This window comes from Camarhynchus parvulus, chromosome 1A (assembly GCF_901933205.1).
Source record: "Camarhynchus parvulus chromosome 1A, STF_HiC, whole genome shotgun sequence".
Taxonomy (NCBI): Eukaryota; Metazoa; Chordata; class Aves; order Passeriformes; family Thraupidae; genus Camarhynchus; species Camarhynchus parvulus.
Genome location: NC_044586.1, coordinates 36,282,316 through 36,306,913, shown reverse-complemented (window position 1 = coordinate 36,306,913; position 24,598 = coordinate 36,282,316). Strand labels below are relative to the sequence as shown.

At 36.1% G+C, this 24,598-nt stretch overlaps 1 protein-coding gene across 1 annotated transcript in view; it reads left to right on the top strand.

Annotated features, from left to right (window-relative positions):
- Positions 1-23,405, top strand: part of RAP1B (RAP1B, member of RAS oncogene family) — a 34,701-nt gene extending 11,296 nt beyond the window's left edge. The window contains exons 2-8 of the mRNA XM_030959492.1: positions 7,628-7,712; positions 9,057-9,125; positions 11,877-11,933; positions 13,023-13,163; positions 14,911-15,054; positions 16,838-16,953; positions 18,409-23,405. Coding sequence (XP_030815352.1) covers positions 7,656-7,712; positions 9,057-9,125; positions 11,877-11,933; positions 13,023-13,163; positions 14,911-15,054; positions 16,838-16,924 — 555 coding nt within the window. The 5' untranslated portion in view covers positions 7,628-7,655 and the 3' untranslated portion in view covers positions 16,925-16,953; positions 18,409-23,405. The remainder of the gene's footprint in view (positions 1-7,627; positions 7,713-9,056; positions 9,126-11,876; positions 11,934-13,022; positions 13,164-14,910; positions 15,055-16,837; positions 16,954-18,408) is intronic.
- The last annotated feature ends 1,193 nt before the right edge of the window (positions 23,406-24,598 follow it).

Sequence of the window (24,598 nt, the reverse complement as noted above, 5' to 3'; positions counted from 1 at the left end):
TGCAGAAGGATACTTTGTACATAAAGGGCCTACACTAGCTGGATTTAAATGGCCAGTAACAAAACGTCATATAATGATGAAGGAAATCTTTATATCTGTGCCTTGATGATGTGTTAGTAATCTAAACAAACCTGAATAAAACCCAAACTTCCTATAGTGAAGATAGTACAAGTAATGATACATTGGCATGCAAGCTCTGGTGTTGCCAGGGGTATATATATAATGTGTATGTTATGGAGAAAAATAGAGGAGAGGCAAAAGGTGATCCTGGAATTGCAGTTAAACCTAGCATTGGCTTATGTCTGTAGAAGGAAACCTGATACCAGGCTTTACTAGTTCAGCAGCCAGTGTCACAATCAAAGTAGAGTTAGGATTGCCAGATATTAAGCAGATACCAGATGGAATTTGAGACTAGGTCTTGCTTCTGAAAGAGAAATTAAGATGCCTTTTCCAAAGAAGAGTATCTTAAGCCAGCTGGCAAGCCTTAAGTAACTTTCAAACTGCACTTAAAAAAGAAATATCTTAACTCTGAAAACTTGCATGCCTTACTTGTAGTCCTGCTGGGTATTACCTTGTTTTGAAGCTTGAAAGATAAAATTTAGTGTAACAATTATGGGGACAAACAAATAGTTACATCTGCTCTTAATCAGAAGCATGCATATCAGGTAATGTTATGTATACTACAATGTGGCAATCCATTAACTTGGAAAAATTGTAGAGCTAAATACTGATCCTTCTCTGTAATGACAGCAGAGCCAAATTCACAGCATCAAATTGCTGTCTCAGTTCTCAGAACTTGCTTTATGGTTGAATATCTAGCTTATGCATAGCAAGATATTGTAACATAGTAATTATGCATTCTCTTAATTTAATATACTTATAGTATTTTTAAAAATCTCTGTGTTGTTTCTGTTTATTGCCTGCCTGGATTTTCTTTGCAAGCATAAAAATTACTTGCAATTCAGCTTGTCCAGGAATTCCGAGGTTATAATTTTAACTGTAAGTCTGACTGGTAGGGTGCTCACAAACAATTTTCCTAGGGGATGGTGCCTATTTGACGGGAATAGGGAGAAAATGTAGATCGTGGCAAACAGCCACAAAACCTAAGAATATACCTGATAAATGTTACAAATTACTGTTGAAACTTAAATAGATACTATAGCATAGGCTTTGTAAAGTACTCCACATTTGAATTGACACATTAGAATTTTTGCACAAAGTTGAAACTTTAACTCAGTAAGTGTTGAAGCATAGCATATTCTTAGTAACATAAGAATGTTCGTTACATCACTTGCTTTGAAAATGCTTTTTATATTTTGCATGAATCTAGTGCAAGTTGCATATGATTGCTAGTCTCTCACATCAGGAAACTTTCATCTTGAGATATCAGGGACTTTAGGCAGGCAGCTTTTACCCTTACAACATCCAATAAATTTATGTTCAAATTTAAGATCTAGCTGGGAGTTAACTTTGGCTTAAGAAAAAAAAATCTGATTTTATTCAGCTGTGCCAATTATAGACAGTGGAACTAGTCTCACAAGGTCAGATGCTGTTAGCTGCTTTTGCAGAAATGGTCCCTGTGTGCAGTATTAATCAAGGTAGCTCCCTTCAGTGGAAGGAGGAAAACTTGGTTAAGCTTTCTCTGTGTAAGTGTCCCTGTGGGCTTTTCAAGGAGCAGGTTAAACCTTAGTGCCATGTTTGTGCTGCAGTAGCTTGTTCTCAGGCCTCTGGCTGTTTCTCAGGTGGTCAGTATGATTTCATGTCACTGAATAAGCTCAACCACCTAGCCAGCTTTTTGAAAATCCTCTAAAGGTTGTCTGACATCAGTTAAAATATTTGAACATAATTGAAGAGCTATTTTTGTTCAGGAAAAATTACAGTATTAATGCCCAAAAGATACTAGCTGTTCAACTGATGAAATACATCAAGACCAGAAACTATCAAAAGCAGATAAAAACTAGAAATAAAAATTGCATTTAACTTTGTTTACTGAACAGTTGGTAGCTGTACTTACAGGAATCTTGAGTATGAAAGTCTTTATTAGATCCCGATCAGCTTTTCAGAACTGGTTTCTGAATAATGTTTTTTATGAATTTTTATAAATGTGTCAAAGTCAGCTCTGGAGTAGTTTAATTTCTCTTTTATTAGAGGTACACTTACCCTGTTGAGTAAGGGTTATCTGAATTGCTTTAACTTATAAAGCCTCTAAAAGTTGGTGAAAATGAACAGGCTTCCACTTTGGGCTATGTTGTCAAAGTTCTGCTTATGCGCTGAAATTATTCCAGAGAGGGGGAACCCTCTTCAGAGTTGAGAGATAAGAATTTAGGACATCTCACATGTAAGTGTTTGGGGAATACTAAGAGCAGCACACATCATCTCTTAATTAGTTGTTTACCTGAAATGAAGGTTCTAAACCAGGAGATTAAAAGCATAGTGGAATCTGGGATGGTTTGGCCATCTGTGACTATTGCAGTCTCAGAAATGGGAAACATCTCTGAAAAGACATAATCCTCTGAGTTTGGCTGGTCCTGTGACTGAACTAGTGCTATTTTTCCAAATATCTGACCATTGTTATCATGTTTTGTCACACAGCTAGTATCCCCTTTCTGAGAAAAAGATTGGATTTTTTTTTCCTTGGCTTCTAATTGTAAGCAGGTAAACCAGTCAGTTAATTTGTTTCATCTGTCTGTCTAGTGTTTGACTCTTTTTTTTTCTCATGCAAATATTTGGGATTAATTTAGGAGTGCTGTTCTCAAGGTGATTCTAACAAAGTCTCTTTTCCACAGAGGTAAATACTCTGAGGCAAAAGTATTAGGAAAATTTTAGTGAAAACAGTGCAACCAAAATGTCAGGGTCTGAACAAGAATCATGCTGTCTATGAAGTGCTAAATAATCATGATCCCTTCTGAAAATGATAAGACTTCTTGGAGGGCCAGTTTATTTAATTCCACACCCGAACAACTAGTTCACATAAGCAAGTCTTGGGGATATCTTCAAGTAAGTGACTGTACTTAGTTCATGTCTTCAGACTGGGGCTGAGGTCCACTTACAGCTTAATATGGCTTAATATCACTTGAAAAAAATAGGATTATTAGCTTTCCCATCACTTAAATAACAAAGTTCAATCAGAACCCAAAATTTGAAACTGAAGGAATTGAAAGACAACTAAATAAAAAATAAAAAACCCACCCCACTTTCACAATTGTCACATCAAGCCCAATTACCAATGATTATGAATTTCCTTGAATTCTTCATTGAGTGGTTGCTTTTTAGAAAAGCTTTACAAACAGTAAGTGTGCAGGTTTTTTTTCCATTCACCTCTATAGTAAGGTTATTTATTCCTCAGCTTCCTTAGCATCATCTTTGGTTTGCATTTTTCTGGAGACATGCTTCGAGAAACTATTGAAGAAAATGTCCAGGAGGCACTTTTTCCTGGTTTATCTGAGAAGGACAGAAACAGAAAGCAAGTTCCATGTTTACAGTCCTTGTCAGATATGAAACTTTTGAAATGCTGCATTTTCAGTGACTTGTCCTGGTTAACCTTTCTTTCTTCTGTTCTAATGGGTTTATTCAAAGATATGCTGCTCGTCCTTCAGAGACAATCTTTACTGGGAAAAGTGTCCGTGTGCATATCAAGTGTGTGCATGTGCTCTTGTAGTTCATCAAGTACTTTAATTTTAAGTATGCCATGAAGAAGTAGAATTAATCAGTTAGCTTAATGCATTCATTAGTACATTCTGCACTAATGGACTAAGTACAAAAGGTAATATGAACAGACTAGTGAGAGAGGCACAGATACAGTGATTTTATGGAGTTACGTCTCAGGAAGTATGGAAGACAGTTCCTGGGGTGTCACTGGCAGCTAATGGAGGCAGTCTAGAATTTAGCTCTGTACTTTTGTAAGATTGTATTAGACAGCATTAGAATCAATTTTGTGATAGTGCTGTTTTTTAAAGAGTAGCTTCCCTCATTTTTTCTAGCTAAATCTTGCATTAGGCATCTCCACAGTTCAGTTATGTCAGATATATCTGTGCATATAAATACTCAACTCAGCTGTTAGAAGGCAGTACCTGCTCAAACTAAATTAAAAAAAAGGTCTTATTTTTTGCATGCTTCCTATCTTCTTGCACTTTAGCCTCTGCATAGGGGCTATGGTTGACAGTATTTTCCTGCCTGAAGATAGGGGAATGGAAAAATGAAAAAGCAAAGGAAAGTTGGCGTTTCTCTCCCTTCTGCAGATCAGTCACCTTATAGGTAGACAACCTTTAAAGCAAAATTTCTCCCTTAAAATAAACTCCATTAAATGAAGAGGGGGATTCAAACAAGTTACTTGTTATATTTGCTAGGAATAAGTTTAAACTTACTTCGATTTAACTGTTGGGTGGTTGGGTAGATACATCTCAAGTGTCCAATAAATCTGGGTACATCCTGCCTATCTCTTGCTCTCATATCCTAGTATCTTTATTTCTGTTATGCCTGTTCAAGTATAATCATTTTGTATCCCCAAAGTGATCTGGGGACTACAGACAGATACTGTTGTTGTACTTGACCCTAACTTATTGTACAAATGCCAGCCAGACACTGTGTTTTATGACTTAAACTTCCTCTTTTAGACTTTGCCTTCTGCTTTTTCCCTCACTCATTTGTCATTGAGTTAAAAGGAAATCTTGTTGACATCCAGATGAATCTGGATACATTATTAGTTCCAGAGTCAAGCATTGTATCAACTGAAAAATAAAGTGAGAGCATGCTTGAGATTTAGGATGCCAGCAGATTCTACAAGTTCCGATATGGAAAAATAGGTTTGATCAAGAGCAGAGCTAGGTCAGGTTAGCTGGGAATTGTTGGAAAGTCAAGTTCAGGAAGGATCAGAGCCGAAGGTGAGTCTGAGGCATGCTTGCAGCCATCAGGCATAGTGGTCAATGAAAAAGTATGTGCTAGGCTTTAACAATATCAAATAGTGTGGAAGACTGCAGTGTCCTGCATGATCCAGTGGCTTCTTGGATGAGGAGGCAAAGACCTGCAAGCAGGAAAATTTTCTTAGGAAAGCTCTTTTAGCTAGGAGTTGAAGTTTTCTTTTCTGTTAGAAAACAGTAAGAGAAAGGTGGAGTGACATCAGTACTGTTGCTCAAAGGCAGTGGGGTGGTAGATGTAAGTGGCAGCAGACTATAAGCAGGGAGCAGGTGCTCTGCTGCCTGCCATGTTAGGGATGTCCAGGTTGGCTTTCTTAAACTGTTTTAGAGAATACATTCGTGTTCCATTCCAAGGTGGCATCAGTGCAGGGATGCCAAGCTACCTCTATGCTATATTAAACATTACTGCATGCTCTTGGTGAGTTAAAGAGTAACTGTACAAATGACAAAAAAGTGTCATGGGGAAAGAAGTTAGTATTTGTATTGTCCGTTGCTTGAATTTGGAGGGAAGGTCAGAGAAATGTTTAACTTCTACTGCAGTATGGCTCTGTCCTCAAAGATCTTAAAAAGCTTTTTACTTAGGTGTTCATTGATTAAGAAGATTGCCTAACCACACTGTAATACCATATTATATATGCTTTGTGTGCCACCACTTCAAGCAGGAAAATCAGCTCCAGAATGTTGTACAGTGATTGGATATTTAGGGTTGAACTTTCAAATCTGGATGCTGAAAGAAGCTTCAGCTTGCATTAAATTCCTGAATTGCTATTTCAGAGCCAAAAATGAAATTGGCAGTCTCTCACTAAAACCAAGTTAGTTTATTTCAGGATTTGGAATTGTAGATCATTGAGTAAGAAAAAGTCAGAAATAACTTAAAACCGATATCTGGTACCTGCTGCTGAAGTTCTGCTACTTTTAAACTACTGTCAGCCTTCATTATTGATATCTCCATATTTAGTTGTTAACTTCAGTCTGAGGACTGAAAAATTCAGCCTAAACTTTTAGAAGAAAAGACAATGAAATTGCTGCAGTTCACCCAGATTACTGTACTGGGATTTCCTCTATGCTCACTATGTTTTTGTCATTCTAGTGATACCCTTATAAAAATAAAAGGATAACTGAATGTTTGTTTTAAATAAATTACAATAATGTAGTTATAGGCTTAACTTGTCATGAGTTTGAGAGGTGCCTTTCAGGACAGTTGGAAACAATAGTGTTTATGGAAAGACTGGACAATTTACAGATTTTTGGATCTAACAGCATTTACAGTGGTGCAAAACAGATTAAACTTGCGGTGTGAATGGTTCTCATGATCTGTGTTTGCAAAAAATTCTGTTGGGAGGGAAATAGTTTTTTAAGTCAGGAGTGAAAAGATGTCCTATTAGGTGGGAAAATCACCAAAGAGTCTCAAAATGTATTGGTAATGGAAGCCTTTGGAGACATCTCTTTTGCTGGACATCAGGTCAGTTATTTCCTTTAGGCTTTCTTCTTGTGTTCTTTTTGTGAGGGACAGTTTAGATAATTGAAAGATTATGCATTTGCAAGAATATACAGGACCTCGTGTCTTGATTTCTCTGTCTTCTGAGAATCGGTAGATTTAATCGGTGATGGTAAAGGCAGGACTCTACCATGGTGGTTTAATTTCTGTGTAAATCATCTTAGCATTTTGTGCTCAACACCTAACAGATGGTATTTCAGAAATTTCAGAGATACTGTCAAATTACTGCTGATGAGAAGAGTGTTTCTTACCTTACTTTCCCAGCGCTTACCTTTTACAAGCACCTGAGTTGGATCCTTACACTTTCCCTTTTCCCTGGCCTGTAGATTATTCATTAGCTGGGGAGGGTTTCATCTTTCTTTGGGGGTGGAGAGGGGAGAAAACGGGTAACTCAATCTCATAAGTGCTAGAGTCCGTGCAGGAAAGGAGCTGAGACCTTCCTCAGGAAAGCAGTAACAGTCCTGCTAGCTCATTGCCAGCCAGACTGCAAGAGGTGGGGTGGGATTTTGAGTGCTATGAACCAAAGACATGTCCCAAAATCTGTGGCCTTGTTTTGGTTTTATGGGTCAGTTTCCAACAAAGATGAGCATACAGATCCCATAGTTTGCTGTTGGTAGCCACGCCAGCTAGTGAAGCAGATCTAGCTTGTATAAGAGGTGTAGTCTCAAAATACTATTTTAGTTGCTTCCGCTTACTCATTAAATAAGTCATAATAAATCTAGTGGAACATTAAACAGTTTTCAGACTAGGGAAGGGATTTTTTTTGGAAAGTGATTTCTGGGATCATGCTGTTCTTTTTGAGAAGTGTTTGTTTGCTGGGAAGGGGAGATTTTAATTTTCTTGTAAAAGTCTCTCTGCTTCTTTGTTTAGTGCTTAAGTGTTTCAGAATGATAAAATTCATGCTTAAAATTCATGCTATCTCCTCTTGGATAATTATTTCTTATGAATAGTAACTGTTAGCTTTAGTATAGTAGGGTTTATTTGATATTTGTGGGAGAACCAGTAATGAGGTAGAGAAAATACTTTATCTGATGGTTTGCGGCATTTTACTGTGGCTGCGTTAAGAGTTGATAGTTAGAAAAAAAACTGCTGTATTAAAGAAGTTAACTAAGGAACTTTTATCAAACCCTGCTTAGTGAACTGGATTGTGGTGTCATTATTGTACTTCCTGCATATAGGTCAAATTTTAATCAGACTGGTGTTTTGTGTGTTTCAGGTATTGAGGGTGATTTATCTCTTGCATCATGCGTGAATACAAGCTAGTGGTTCTTGGTTCTGGAGGTGTTGGAAAGTCTGCTCTGGTAAGTATGAGGCAGTTCAAGTATGTTTTTTTTTAGGCTTATTGTATTTTTTCTCTCTAATTCACTCTTCACTAATGTACATTTCTTTATGTAAGTGTGCACAAATAAATGTAAGTAATGCCCAGTGAGGCATCATGGCCAGTAGGTAGATCCTTTACTGGGTGCATCTGCATCCATTGGTGCATACTCACAGGCTGCTGTTGTATGGGTTTGGTTGATGGTGCTTGATCAGTCTCATGCAGTGAGGTGCAGAGCTGCAGCATTATGGGGGTGTCTGGTTTCAACAGATAAACTAGCTATCAGTCTGTGGGAAATCAAGCTCCTCTGTGACTCTCTCAAAGGATATGAACTAGCTTGCCCCTCTAAGTCCTGTCTCTAGAAAGTTGTTCAGGTTGCTGTTTGCGTAGTGTTTTTAGCACTAATATTTTTATGCAGATAGAAATATAGGTTTGCATGTTGGCGGGTAGCTTAGTGTGTTTGCTGTGTCCTTTCTGTGAGAGTAGGTATATACCTGTGGCAGGTAGATGATTAAAATGCATGAGCTCTTTTATTTACAATTAAATGATTACAGAATGTTTTAGTCTGACCTAGCCTAGAATTGAAAAAGTTCACAAAATATGATATTCTTAGCCCACCTAAGAACTTTGCATCTTTCTGTTTAATTGTGCACCTTACCATAAAGTAAGCTCCAGAGCTTACCCACTCCCCTGAGTAAGAAGTATTCTCTTGTGCAGCAGTTCATAAAGAAAAACTTAAATCATGTTAGAGTGGGAAATAGCATTTTCGTTCACCTTTGAATTCTTTATCTCAGTGCAGCATTTCTGGATTTGAATGTGCCTGCTCTGGCTTGGCCATTGAGTCTTAAGTTCCATTTGACTTGTGCTAAAAACGTCCTTTGTGCTAGGTACACAGGAACAGCCTACTGAGTGTAGTTAAGACTAGTGAAAGCTGGCAGTTGTTTTTTGACTAATTCCTGTGCTGGCAAATAAGTAGCAGAAAATGAAGTAGTTCTAAATACAAATGTAAAAGCTGTGCAGCTGTATTGTATCCTGGTCAACTAGAAACTAATACTGATTTTAAGAGTTAGGCAAACCTTAAATTGATACATCCTTTAATTCTTACCTTCCATGTGGTGGTGGATAAAGGAAAGTATAGCATTGCTTCATATAACAGTTAAATAGGCATAACTTTCCATTGTTTCTTACAATTATAGTTATGACAATTGTTTGATTTGCTTTAAAAATGTTATGGATAACAGAGTATATACCTAGAACAGTGATTTGTGTACAATGTTTACAAAATGTCGCTATGTAAGAGAATCTTACAAGAGCTTTTGTGTTGCAGACTGTACAGTTTGTTCAAGGAATATTTGTTGAAAAATACGATCCTACGATAGAGGACTCCTACAGAAAGGTATATACAAAAGATGTCTCTAGCGTTAGACACTTAAAGCTGTAATACATATTGTCAAATATTTCACTGCTTGAAAATGGGTATGCCATATTAAACCAGGTAACAAGTTTGAAATATAAATGTTCTCCTAAAGTTTGCTTAAAAGAAATAATTCAAGACTAACATTTTAACATTTAAGCATAATATCTTGCTGGCTAGTCTGTAAAAAATAGTTATTTCATTGTCAGAGTTGGGAACAGAGATTGCAAAAAAATATTTTAAAAATTACCACTTCTCAATTTTATAATATTTATAAATTTTATATATTATTAGTTTGTTTGTGTGTTAATATTTCCAGGTAGATTTGGTCTTGGAGGTACAATGCTGCTTTGCTACTAGAAAAATAGCTAAAAACAACTTCACACCCTTAGAACACTGGCATCTATCATACTGTACACATAACAATTTAAATGATAGCTAGATATGCTTCCATTAGATGGGTTGTTGTTTTATTAATAAGTTAACACAAACCTGTCATAAATGAACGAGCATTTACAGCAAGTGACCTGTTAGTTTCTCTCTTCCTGTCATCAGCATGACAGGCTGAAAGGTCTGATTCTGCTTGCATCATCTTGAATCTCCATATTGCTCACTCTTCAGTTTCACCTGAGACCACGATTAAGATTCCAGACTAAGATAATTTATACCAAAGTGCTACCATTAACCATTTAGTGCAAGAGATAAGTTTTTGGCTGTGTCAGTTTCTTAATCTATCTGTCTTTTTTAGCTGAATTACTTTTCATATGTATTAATACTCTGTTGTTGCTCATCGTGCGGCCACAAAAATGTTGGTGTCTATACAAGGGAGGCAAGATGCACAAGCCCTAGCTGAGAATGAGCAAACTGCAAGACCTCCTCCTTCAGCACTGAGCAACATTTGTATCGGTGAATTAACAACTGTTGCAGCCTACAGTCACCAGAATATTTCCTGAACAGAATAGGAATTAGTGAGAACAAAATAATAATTTCAAACCTCTTTTCTTTGACCTTATAGAAACTGTATGTTAGAAAAACCCAAGTCCATCTAAACTATGGGGGCTTCCAGTCAAAGCTAGAACTGTTATTAAAGACACAATAGCAGAACCAAATTCTATGTTGACACTTTTTCTGTATTAGAGAAGCAGGAATTTTTGACCATATCTCAGTGTTTAGTGCAGGACTTTGCCGGGTCAAGCCCAGTAAATTACTCCAAAAAACATTCACAGGCTGATCTAAAGTAAAGTGTTTCCTTTGTTATATATTTACATTCTTTAGGTCATAGTAGAATCATGATGTTTGCTGAGTGAATTGTTCCAAAGACTGTTTCCATGGAGCCTAAAAAAGTAATGCCATCTTAAGAAATTTTGCAGTTTGCTAACTACATTTTTTTTTTGTTTTGCTGCTAAAAAAGATTTATACTATTCCTTTCAGGTTTGTTCCTGAAATAACTAGTAATAACTCTGGGTATCCTTCTTTTCAAATCAGCCAGATTGCTGAAGTCTTGCTAAAGTCTGGACAACATTTTATGTAGTCATTTTCACCTTCTCACTGTTGGTTACAATTCTAACTTGCTTCTTGCCTTCACAATATATTGGTTTGGCAGTTGAAATTCTATGCCATTTTGTTAAATGTAATTTTATAATATTAAAAGTTGAGAGGATGTGACTTGTCCATCTAAATAATTGAGCTTGAAGTCTTGAAACTTTATGCCTTGGTTTACTCTCCAAATATTTCTTCTTAAAGTTAATAAATGCTGCTTAATTAGCTGAATAACTTCAGCAACAATACCTGTTAAAATAGTGATTTTTAATTTTTTTTTATTTTTAAGGAATCACAATCCATAGGGGACAGGGGGGAGGTGTGAGAGGAGGGGAAATACTCCTCTTCCCTGTCCCCAGCTCAAATCTAGTTGCAGAAGAACAGCTGCAAATTAAACTAGTGACAGTGCATAAATGGAGAAGACGTAATCTGTTAATTAGGAATTTTACATGCAAATGGAAACAAGGGAAATTTACCAGTAGCTTGAAAGAAAAAAAAAAAACAAAAACAAAATTAAAATGTGGTTAGTCTGCTTGAAACAGCTTGAGGGCACTTCCATGTCCTTTGCTACCCTCAGGGCCAATTCTTTGAGGTTATGTCCAGTAGATATAGGAGCTCTGGAATGAATACAGCAATTCTTCTGTCTTTTTAAACCTTCCATTCTTTGCAAACTTTTCTAAGCCGGGTCAGTTTTCTAATTAGTGTTCCTAAAGGCTTGTTTTGGGGACACCACTTTTAGTGGTGGCTGTTTAATTGTTTGCTGTGTACTACTTGCTCTCTTGTAGATGTAAATTACTATTAAATGAGCCTTACTATGCCAGTCTAGTTTTCTGGCTTTCACTTGTACTTTTCTTTCAATCTGTGATGATCCCTGAAACAAGTGGAAATTAGATGTGCTAGTTGCTGATAACCATCATTACAAATTTAGCAGCCTCCTTTTAAATAATCAAAAATCCCTAATCACTTTGCAAAGTGGTAGTTGGCTGCTGACACTGCATTTGAAAATGTCACTGGGACTCTTTGAAAGGCTTCTTCCTGCTGTTTTCAAAGTGTATATCCAAACAATCTTCTTAAGCCATTATGTTGCTTTATGCATTATGAATTTACTTATAAAAAAATCACACAATTTCTGATGTCTTTGGAGGGGAGAGTTGCAAGGGGAAAAATTATAACCATATCTTTCTCTCTTGACAGCAAGTTGAAGTAGATGCACAACAGTGTATGCTTGAAATCTTAGATACTGCAGGAACGGTATGTAAAGAACAACTTTCCTAAATACTGATAATACAGTGTGTTCTAAAGTAAACTTGAGTATCGCAGCAGAAAATTAATTGCAAGCTTCCCATGAGCTCATATTCTGTAACAGGGGAAAGAAATAGAGCATTTTTAAAGAGATTGTGCTCTTGTTTTAAGTTTGTTGCCCAGAAAAAAATTAGGACCCACTGGCCACTGCGATTTGATTTCTGTTGCTGTACAGAATACATGCTTTCTTCTGATGTCCTTTTTCTTTTGTGTGTGAGATGTGCTGTGACATTGGGATAAAAATAGTATTGCTTCCGTCAGCTTATAGGAGCTCAAAGCACAGGGGTTATGCTGACCCTTTGCATAGTGGTCAGGTTTTGCTCTGACTAGTTCCAATATTACTGAAACCAGTAATTTCCTTTATTGATTCCAATGAGTTTAAGCTCAAGATTCTTGGAGTTTAACATGTGTTCTCTGAAGTGTGGCAGTAATCTGGTACAATAATAACTTATTTAAATTCCCTATTAGATTAATACTCTGTAAATATACAGTAAGATGGAGTGGCTGTTTCTAGCAATAAATGGCACTTTTCATCTGACATACAGCAAGGGACAGGGAGTGATTGATCAGGCACCACATAGCCAAGTCGCCAATGGGAAAGAGGCACGTGCCATTCTACAGTTGTATTGGTAAGAGTGCACCAGTGAGTCTTTTTATGCAATATCATAGTTGGTCCTGAAGTCATGGAAATGTGACAAGTCTATTGAGTGTCTCCATCCTCTAGTCCATCTCCTTGAAAATTAATGTAGAATTTACCATAGAAAATTTCCTAGACTACAAAATTGGGTGTGAAAAGGGATGCATTCACTTTATGATCTATTTTAAGGAACTATCAGGATATGGAGAAAATGTTGGTGTGTTAGGAGAGGTTCAGGAGCAGTTTAGCTTCTGTAACCTACAGATTACAGTGTACCTTCTACTGTACTTCTCTCCAGTGAAATTACTCTAGTTTCTCTAAACTAGACCTAAAGTTTGTAGCAGTTTGTGCAAGTAAAATGCAAATTGAGTGCAACATCTCTGTCTTTTTTGTAATTGCAGGAACAGTTTACAGCGATGAGAGATCTATACATGAAAAATGGACAAGGTTTTGCATTAGTATATTCCATCACAGCTCAGTCTACATTTAATGATTTACAGGATCTAAGAGAACAGATTCTTCGAGTCAAAGACACTGATGATGTAAGATCTCTAAAAATATTTAATACTTAAAGTTTTCCTCAGCATGTTGCAGTGTACACACTGTGGTCAGGTGGTCTCCAAGTTTTAAATTAAGATATATGAACCAGTAGATGCATAGAACAGAAATGCAACTCTTAAGGTAAACTGGAGAAATGTAACTTGTCATGTGTTATATGGAGAATTGTTTAATCTTCATTTAAAATACCTTAATTGAAACTGGGTATAACTTTATTCATTAGACTGCAGCAAGCATTTCTAAAGCAGCTATTGTTGCCTCAATTACTATGAGTGAAGTTTTCTACTCAGTAACCCTACTGTTTATGGTATTTTAAAAGCATAAAATTTAAAGTTGTAACCTTAAAACTTGCATGTTATGTAGCTTTTATATTTTGTCTGTCTGCTTGCAATTAAGTTCAGTCACCCTATTTCCACACAATTTCTATTATGCATCTCTTAGCATTATTAAAGATATAAAGTGAGGTTAAAACATTATATTTTATCAATTATTAAAAGAACCTTACAGCACTTGGAGGAAGTGTATGCTTGGTCCCCTAATAAAGGAAAAGAAGTATTTCAAATGTGAAAACATGAGTATAAGAGTGTGTTTTTAACAGAAACACCTTGTAGCTTTTAGCCTTCAGGCAGGAAAACTACTTTATTGAAGAAAAAAATAAGCAATAAACAGTTTAGAAGCATGATCATGTCATTTAAACTGTGTTTATGCAAACTTTGATAACTTTGATACATTCCTTACTGCATGTATCTGCATAGGCTTCTGCTGTCAGCAGACACAGAATATATTAACCATTTCAGGGAAGCGCATTAAGACATTTTTAATACAAACCACTTTGCACTTCCTTGACCATAAACACTTGCATGTCTTGCCTATGTTCAGCTGATTTCTTCTTGAAGTAATTTATTACCCATTACCACAAATGTATCTCAGAAGGTTAATATTTAAGTTTCCCATCCACAACCTACCAAGTTACAGCCTTCTTTACCATGAAATTAGTTTTGTACAATAAAATCAAGATAAATATCATGATATTTAAAATCTTACTTCGTGTGTTATATTTACACTGATTAGTAGCATTTTGGAGGTATTTCCTTAGAACTGTATTTTTTCAGAAGACACTGCTCAGTCCTGAAAGGCATTCCATAGTATCAGGAAAAAGATACTAAGCTTCAAGTTGCAAATTCAGTTTCCATCAGAATTCACAGAAAAAGTTTTTCTTACGCCCAAACTTAGGCATGACTTGCTTTCTTAGTGCGGGGAAATTAAATGGTCAAAATATTGTAAACCTTTTTTCAGCACTTGAATCTGTGAGGACTTTAGCTATGTCCTTAAATTAGTAAAAGAAACAAAGGGGGGGAAAAATAGATGATGCTGTTTTCTTGCTACAAAGGTCAATTCAGCATTTTCTGTAGCTGAGAATGCTGGTAAGGTAGCATGTTCCTTTTCTCTGTGTGCTGTAGCTTGCTAATAAGAACTGTGTGCTATGCTGAGAGTAGGGGAATGGTGAAAGGAGCTTTAGCATCCTTCGTCATGCTACCCGGGACAGGTCACTGTTTCCAAATTTTGGAATTTGTAAGAATCATTATAACAGAGCTTGATTATTCTGAAAATCAGAATCCTCTAAGGAATCAGATGGCTTTTAGGTGTGCATTTACACTGTGCCACTATAAAATTTTAGTAGTTTTATAGCATTGAATTGGCATTGAATGCTGGCATTGAATTGTTTTTTAGGTGCCTATGATTCTGGTTGGCAATAAGTGTGACTTGGAAGATGAAAGAGTTGTGGGAAAGGAACAAGGTCAGAACCTAGCAAGGCAATGGAATAACTGTGCATTCTTAGAGTCTTCTGCAAAATCAAAGATAAATGTTAACGAGGTAAGACATTTTACCTGTGATGGGGAGAGGTGTCAGGGTAGAAGAATGGGACACTGTCCTGACAACTGTTTACTGTTCGTCAAGGAAAAACTAACAAAATCATGAAATAATATTCACTACAATGGACAAAACTGTACCCCACTGATATGAGATGTTTATGTTAAGGGATGTATTTAGCTTTGACATGGAATTTTTTCAAATTATATTGATTTAAATGTAATTAGTGTAATTTTCAAATTATCTTTGTAATAATGTAGGGTAAATATTTCTCTCATGTTCCATTCCTTAGTTGCTACAATCTCTTATCAATTGAGATTGTACTGCTAGACTTCTTTTTTTAAAGACCTTTAAGAGAGTTAAGTCACTAAAACTACTTGATTTAAGTTACTCCGTGTTAACACTACTTGAGATGGTAAATAGAAAAACTGCTGAATGTTTTGTTAAAATTAGCTGCTCTGTAAAGTAGAAGGGATGCAAAAGCCTCTCTACTATATATCTACTTGTTTATTTAACAGAAGCTAGACAATTAATCAAATGCATGAATTTTGGGAATTTGCCATAATGCATGCCTTTTTATCCAGTGGGGGATGCCAGCATGAGGAAAGGGATACAAAAAATTGGGAAAACGAATCTGTGTTAGTATTTACATTTCTGGAACAGCTTGAATTTTATGATAAATCCTACAGTTCATTAGATCATCTGGAAAACATTGTTGGCAGCATCAGTGAAGTTGAAAGGGCCTCTGTGCTAGACTTGCAAGTAATCAAAACAGTATGGTGGTTTTAGCACAGCTGATTTTTAAAATAAGTAATATGTGTTTAATTAGGTGGGAATTTCTGGAAGCCACTGACTTTTAAAAAAAGTCGAATTAATCACCGTAACTGTATAAAAGCCATACATTCAATAAACTAGAACTTCCAGCAAATACTATAAGCCCTTGTTAGAACATTTGCTGCTTTGCAGCCAGTGCTTAAGAAAGTGCCAGGATGGCTTTAGCAGGAGGGCTTGCTTAGTTTATGAGATGTAGAAGTAATTGGAGCAATGTCAATTATGAATGAAACAGATGCTGTTGAAACATTGTGTGTTGATTTGTTTTACATTAGCCTTTCAAAAAATCATGTTCTCGTTAGAATTCTAGGAGACTCAAAGTGTGAGAGTCCCATAAATGAGTTACTTTTCTAGGAAATTTTATGCTTCTGTCATGCTGTAGGTCTAGACAGGTGGAATTAGTTCTTTAGACTTCAGTATTTTTTAAGTTTCTGGAAAAGCATGATCTCATTCAAATACAAGAGACTGTTACTGGACTGTTACCGTTACTGAATATATAGTGTATGTGAGTTACCATGAAAAATGTATAGTTAAAACTTACTAGAATTTTCTTTAAAAAAATATCCTAAGAGTGATTTGAGTTAGAAGAAAGCTGTGACCTCCTTCTTGACCTTACTGCTAAACTGCAAAGTAATACTATACAGTAGTTGATCACTGTGGCATTTTTCATGTGAGTTCAGATGAGTTTGACCCAGAGATTAAATAGCTGTGGGTTATAGATGCCTTTTCAGTTTGCTTCATTGAAACTGTAGCACCCTTGGCAGACAATTATCTTAAGCAAGAAAAAAAGACAACCAACCAGTTATTAACTAAGTATACAATTTATAGCTTTGTGGTAACTAAATATTTTCAGGGGTTCTTGAATATGTGAGTGTATTATGTGTGAAAATTGAAGGCTTAAGATTTTAAGAGAAGCCTCCTAATATCCATAATCAACTGATTTCTGTCTTTTCAGATCTTTTATGACCTTGTGCGACAAATTAACAGAAAAACTCCAGTGCCTGGAAAAGCACGCAAAAAGTCATCATGTCAGCTACTTTAATGCATAGCTGTACTGTAGCTCTGAGCCAGGTAAACATTTTAAATTTTCTGTGCATTATGGCTATTCAAAACAAGCAAAGCAACAGCTAAAATACCCTAAACAGCTCTGGTAGCTGTTGATGCAGAACAGTGTTGAAAATTCTTGATTAACATTATCATAGAAATGTTTAATGGTCTTCCTTTTGCCATTTCAAAGTCAGAACTACAAATATGTGCAGACATACTGTTCACACTATTCTGGGGGCCTTTTTCTCAATTCGCTTTTTCTACCAATTTGAGCTTTTGGTAGAGCTCAAACTAACAATGTTTCCTCTCATATTTCAAAGCTTTTGGAAACATGGTTTTCTCTTTTAAGCCTGATAAAATCTACTGCAAAAGCTCAGTTATCTGGAATGCACACAGTACAATATTGTAGTTTGCATGGTGGTGTCTCTTTCTGCTTTGAACTCCTGCATATGCTTGTGTGATGTCATAGGAATTTAGCTTCCTTTCTTGAGACTGTGCCTATTTTGGAGGCTAAATGGTAATTAGTATATTTGGATAAGAAAGGTGAAGTGATCATTGTAACACTCCAAATAATTCACCTGAAGCTATTGGTTACTAGACCAATTTCTTACTTGTTTGCAGTTGGCTAAATTTCTGCATGACTTAATATGTGCACAAAGAATGGTGCTGAAGGATAAAGCAAGCTCCAGCCTGCTCTTTAAACAAGCTTTCCAGAAGTTAGTCAGGAGGCATGGACTTTTTTTTCTGCAAATTTTTGGGGGGTTTCTGGGCAGGTTATTTTCCTCTTTCTATCTCCAAGCCTTAGTATGAGCAGAGGTCTGTCTTGATTGACCTGACATCATCAAAGTTGGCTATTACCTCCCTTTCTTTCAGTGTTACTGAGCATAGAGTGGTGCAGTTACTTCAGTGCTGTGATCCATTATTTTGTCATCCAGGTGACCTATTGGATATACTGAAGGATCCTAGTAGGACAGCTCACTGTCAGAAATTGTAGGCTTTTTATTCATAATCAGGTTGTGCCATGCATAACTCTTTCTTGGTATATTAGAACCTCCTCAGTTTGAACAACTTAGATCAGTTAAAAGTAAAACTAAGAGGGTTCCAAAAGCATTACTGAGGGTGGCAGAAATGGTCGCTCCATTTCCTTAACAGGACTTTTGATTCAAGAGCTTTGATCCTTCAGTAGTGTTTGTTTTCAAAGCCATGGGAACTGTCATGCTGTAAGCAAAACTAGTCCCATCAATCAAATATTACTTCCACAGTGCAGCCTGGATTCATCTATGTATCCTAATCCAGTTAGGATAGTAATTGAGATAGTGTGTTATTTGTATGTGTACAGTAGGAAGTGTATGATTAGAGAAGTGTTAAGGTTATTTTCTGTTTGACAAGAACTTTGCTAGTTCCTGCTGTAGCTGTTTTAATTAAAGAACAAGGACAAATAGTTGTTACTAATGCTAATCCCTTGTTTTGTTGTTACAGGTCTGAAGAACTGTTGCCCAATTCAACAGTGCCAGCATTCCAACTTTATTAAACCTACCAACATCTTAAATGGACTTTCCTGTGGTGGTACCCTTTAAGAAATGGATGAAAGCTACATCAGTTTGCACATTCTATCACTTTCCAGTGTCATGAGAGATTTTTACTTCTAAATATTCTGTGTATGCAACTGGTAAAACCAGAGCCTACATCCAGTATTACTGATAAGAGACATTGTTCATCCACCAATGTTGTACATGTATGAAAACTGTGTACTGTATACTTCAACAATCCCCACTTTCTATTGGAGAGTACAATAATGTAAATCCTAAAAGCACCACTATTTTAGCATAATAAAAGAAAGTCCAAAGAGCTCCTATATAGACTACTCCAGATAACTTTGCTTCATCGGTATTTGTAGCTTATTGTAACTTTTTTAAAGAAATACAGGATCATCATCATCATCATCGTATTGTACAAAAGCGCTTTGATTAACACAACGGCTATATAGTTTTTTAATTTTAGGAAAAACCTGTGGAGACAGTGACCTAGTCTTTAAGAGTCCTTTCAGTATAACGTCTGACTAAAGACATGGCCTTTAATATCTGTTGGGAAGGAAATGTCCAGACTTTTCAACCTTTTATTGTATGTTTCCTTTTCCTTGTTTACATAGGGAACAATGTTTATAGTTGTGTGTACAGTGGGGGTCTACAACAAGAAGTGTATATTTTAAAACAATTTTTTAATGATTTAACAATTTTTTGTAAATCATTTTTGGGCTTCTGCAGCTGTAGATTCTCACTGTGAATTCCCTTGCTTGCTCATGCATAAGTGTATTTGCAATACCAAATATACAGGTTTAGTACTTTTGCCTGTTAGTGATTGTTTTACATGTGTAACGTTTTGGTTGAGATGTTAAATGGTGGAAGAGTACTGTGGATGTGAATGTGGGAAGTAATTTTAATCATGTGTAATTGGTCACAGGGCCTAAGTTGCAGTAATTAACTTTTGCTGATTTATTTAACAATGCCTTGTTGCTTTGTATGCATTAACGTTTGGGTGTAAAGATTGTGTGTATATCCAACAGGGAGCCACAGTATTTAAATTGACCAACCTAATGTTACAACTGCTTGGAGGTGGCCAAATGTAAACTAAAAGCCTTAATTAAAGTGGTGCAATTTTGTATGACTTAGCATCAGTAGTTCAATAAATTTGGATTGCCATGCAAGGGCTTGCATTACAGTTATACTACTTGAATGTTTTGTGTTTTAGTAGTGCTAGTAAATATTGATTTTTAAATCTCTTGCACAGTGCAGATTCATACGTCTTAGGATGAAGAGGAGCCCCTATGTCTTTGTTTTCTGACAAATACATGCCATAGATATTTATTCTAATAGTATCCCATGTGTTACTGTGAATGAATTTCTGACTGAATGAAATTCCATTTATTTCTGGACTTGGAATATGCCAAGCTCTAACAAAAGGAAACGTCTAACAAAAAAATAGCTGTCTTCAAAGGCTACACCATCAGTGGCTGTTTTGGATGCTTGAAAATATGTTGCCTGTTATTTTCCTTCTTTCCAGGGAGAATTAATTGTTTAAATTTACTTAGTCCAGCAAAAAAAAAAAATTATCTTGGGAGACAGAATGATTTTTCTGCATGATACCTGCATGAACAAAACCTTATTTGTTTGGTTTTAAAGAAATCTGCAGAAGAGCATTCTTGCAGTACGGAGCGTAGAATTTTGCCAATTTGAAATCCCTGTTAATAGTGTTGGACTGAAGAGTGGAATGCATGGACTGTAGATGATTTCCTGATCTTGGCTGTGCTGCTGGAAATTTATGCCACACCCAAATCCTTGGTACCTCCTGTTTCTCTGGCACAGAATTATCAGAGAGCTTGTTCTAATTCATTCCTGCAAATTCAATCAGATTAGTTTAGCTAATACTGGTAAGCTTTGTGATAGTTTATGTTGCCCCAAGTGAATTAAGAAGCCCATCTGATCCTTCCTGCTGGTAGTTTCATCAGTCATCACTATTGTTTAATGTAGGTAATATACTTCTACTGTGCAGAGACAGATTTAAGATTGAAATTATTTTTCATTTATCATTAGAAATCTTAAGATGTGATAATCCCCATCCTGCTTGGTCCCCAGAGTAAGGAGACAGGAGCACTAGATACCCTAGTTCTTTTTTCACGAGGTACTTACCTTCTTTGGTGAATTTTTCTTCCCTTCATTTCCAACCTCTGCTTATTCAGGGCTTGTAACACTTTTATGTCCTGGCTGTCCTTTTATTGGTCCTTCTAATGTGTTTCTTTTCCAGGCAGCTGTACAGATAGCATTGGGTGGGAGTAAGAGAAAATTCTTCTGAGAACATCATAGAAGGGGCCTTGGTCTGGTCTTGGTGTCCAGCCAAAGAATACTGTTGACAGGGAAGATCAGGCTTTGTCCTGAAAAGCTCTGTACTGAAGCATTCTTGGTGGTTCTGTTCTTCAGCATTAGAGGTATTCAGTTGGATCAAACCCTTAAGGAAGTCAAATTTTCAGAATCTCTAGGCTTTAACATCTAAAGATTGTGCTAAAGAAGGGAAATATGTTCCCCCATCCCCTGTATTTAGAACTAATTTCAGATGTATAAAGCCAGCACATTGTAACCCAGGTAGCACCTAAACCCTGATATTCTTGAAAATTTAGGCAAGCTTCAAGGGAGCAGCGTCCCATTTGTTAAACGGAAGATGCTTGACAAAATGTTGCTAATGAAATTATGAAGTGTAAAGAAAAACACATTAGAATTCTCTTCATGTCTAAATAATTGTGGTGTGAAAAGCTGTTCCCACTGAGGAAGTGAGGACCCAGTTCCCCATGGGAACTGGAAGTATGTAAGCAGTTACCAGTTGTAGAAAAGAATCCTGTCTGCTGACATTTTGAAGCAAACTGTTACGTATCTTCATGACAATTCCATTATGTACCAATGCTTAAGAAGTTCACACTTGAACTACTTGTACAGAAACTGAATGCTTCTCCTAAAGCTTTGGATGAAAACATGCATAACTCACATTTTGAGAACTAATGCAAGCGTTTTTTGCAAATTTGCTGTTAATACACATGTGTAACTGCTTGTAAAGTTAGCTTATGCTTACAGTGCACACTGCTTTATTTCCTCTCTAATCTGAAACTGATATATGTCAGTATTTAAAGTCTGAGCCTTCTATGGAAAAAGTAGTATTTATGTCCTGAAATACAAAAGTATTATTTAATGGAATTGCACTCTTCATATTAGGACTCTTTCCTTGCAATATAATTTTCTCTTATATCTTACCTTATCCTAGTGCCCTTTTCATTCTCAAATTATTCTGTGAAATGAATGTTAGTTGCCTAATTTAGAAGACAATTTGAGACATTGCAAGATATTTTCAGATGTCCAAATGAATTAAGTGTAAGCTCACTACTACTGTTCTCCTGCATAAGAGACTTAAATTCTGGAAAAGTATTATGGAATTAGATATTACAGTCCTTTCATAAGACATACTGATTCTGTCATGCTAGAAATGAAAGGTGGCAGGAGTTTGAAATTTGGATTAAATGTTTTAAGTAAAATTGCCATTTTCTTACAGGTCAACAGTAAAGATGAGAATTTTTCTTCTTTTAAAATGGTGTCAACAAATTGGATGAGTCAAACAATGAATTTTTTCCCCAAGTTTTCTAATTTTTGCCAGTTTTGAAAAGAGCTTAGTTGGAAAGAAGTTTGGCCACAATACTACACTAGTTCTAGACTTCAGTTTAGACATATCAGCAGTAGAAAGTTTTATACTAGATGTGAATTGTCAAAAATAGTCTATGTACAGCTATGTAGCACTTTTTAAATTGTAATCTGATGATGCAGCCAAGTGTAGACAAACAGCTTTTTGTTCAATTTTATACTGCTGTCCCAACAGCATTAGGCTATATTTCAATTTATTGCTTTTATTTTGCCTGTGTGTGGGGAGGAGAATAAAGACAAATAAAAAGTTGATTAACTATATAACAAAATGCAGTTGTAAGTTGTTCTCTAAGGTAGCATTAGAGTACCAGAGTTACTAAATTAGGTTTCTGTTTCTGAATCTCAGGCACGTTATGCTTTTCTTTCAAAAGCTTATGCACAACTTGAATATTTCTAAAACTTTTCATCTATATTTTCCATTTTATAAAGTAAACTCTGGAATGATACTTATATTTGTGGAAAACTTTACTTTCTGAGTCTTGAACTAAAAGACAAGCAAAGTTGTTTTGTAGTCTTGATTTTGTTCACAATATTTCAATATCTGGGCTTCAAACAACGTATAAATGTGGATTTTGCTGTGGTTTCTGTCTTTGAGGGTTTGGGGGTTGTTTGTTTGTTTGTTTGTTTGAAATAACCTCTAAAACCATTTATTTTCAGAAGTTTGAGTTATCAAGCAGAGAGTGACTTCCTGTTTTCAAAGAGTTGTTCTTTAGGGAGAGATTTGTGAATGGATAAAAGAATGTCTTTGCACTTCCACCCTACTCACTTCAGTCTCAAGAGATCCTAGTTCTGCCAAACAACAAGCGCTACAGCTCCATTGTTCTAAGAAAGTTTACTACCACCAAGATTTTTTTTCTTTGAAGTTGTGACTGAGGTGAACTTCATTTGAGAATCATTGTCATTTCTAATTAATTCATGTAATGTCTTTTATTTACCATGAACTTGGAGTTGTGGGCCATTTCTGCAGTCCTGAATACTGAGTGAAATCCTAGTGGACATTACAGTTCCTTCTTTTGTCAGTATACTTTACCTTTTCATACCAGGTGACATTTTAACCTTCCAGATCTAGTCGGGAGGGCTCCATAGCTTCACTCCAATACTAAGTACAAAAAATCTCTACATGTGAAATTCCAGCTCTTAATCAACTGGGTTTACTGCTTGTAATGCACCCAAAAGCAACAAAGACCATTGGCAGTACTGTCATGACTTTCAGACACAAATAAAATGAGCTACAAATTTGTCTCTTTTTTTTTCCTGTTTAATAAAAAAATGGTTTTAGCTGAGTTGCCTCAATAGAAAGAGCATGAGAATCAATGTATTTTGGTAAGAACCTGGGCAAACATTTTGAGAGTCAACATATATTTAAATACTAAGCAATCACATGAACACGTTACTTAAATTCTTGAGATTGGTTTTGAAAAGTTTCTGTGCACTTAAATAAAAAAATTAAAATTTGCATACTTCCAGAAATGTGTTTCAGCTAAGAAAAGATGGGCTAAAACATGAACTTTTTTGCTTCTCTTACATAAAAGCAAGGTATAGTGTAGTTTCCAGTTTCCTTTGTACTGAGTGCAGTTGTGCTGCTGTCACACATTGCACTTGAACTTTGTTGAGCTCTTGCTTTTGGTAATTCTGAATTAACAATTTTGTAAATGCAGATGGCATGTACGCAGCTTAGCAGGGCATTAGGAAAATTAATTTATGAGCTGTCTTAAAACGTGTTTTGTAAAGGGTAATTGGAGTTTTGAGTTAATTTACTTGTTTCAAGTTCAGGATATACTAGATCAAAATTAACCTAGTGTACTATATCCTGCAGGCTCTGTTAACTTTGCAGAAAAGTACTAGGAAGCAGAGGAACCTTAGGCATTGGCAATAAATATGCCAGGTTTCAGTGCTAATTGTGCTGGCTGCTGGGTCATCTTTGGGCGTCCTGCCTCTAAGTAAGGAGCATTGCTATCTCCCTTGATATTATGATAACAACTGGAGTTAAGATTAGTGTATCTCATCCAAATATGTGAAACTTTAGGACAGATTTAAGAATTTTAATGATAAATTTGAATTTAGAGTCCTTTATATCACTGATTGAATAAAAAAATGCATTCTCTTCTGTTTCTTGGAAGCATAAGGTGCTTTAATGAGATTTTCAGTTTGTTTTTTTTTTAATTTTTACCTCCTATTTCCATCCTGATAGCTAAATATGAAATGAGATGCCAGTCAAAAAGTACTGAAACACACCTCCAGGTTTTGATCGAGTTCCCCCTGGAGCCTCTAAGGTTTTTCCCCAGTCTGCACTTAGGAGAGGCTAAGACAAGTTCTCTCAAAGGCCGCAGTCGTTCTTATACTTTTACAGGTTTGTCGGGTTGGGGATTTTTTTCTTAAAGTATGCGTCCTGCCCTCTTAATTTCAGACTTATTTCCTTTGCTTTGTTCTCA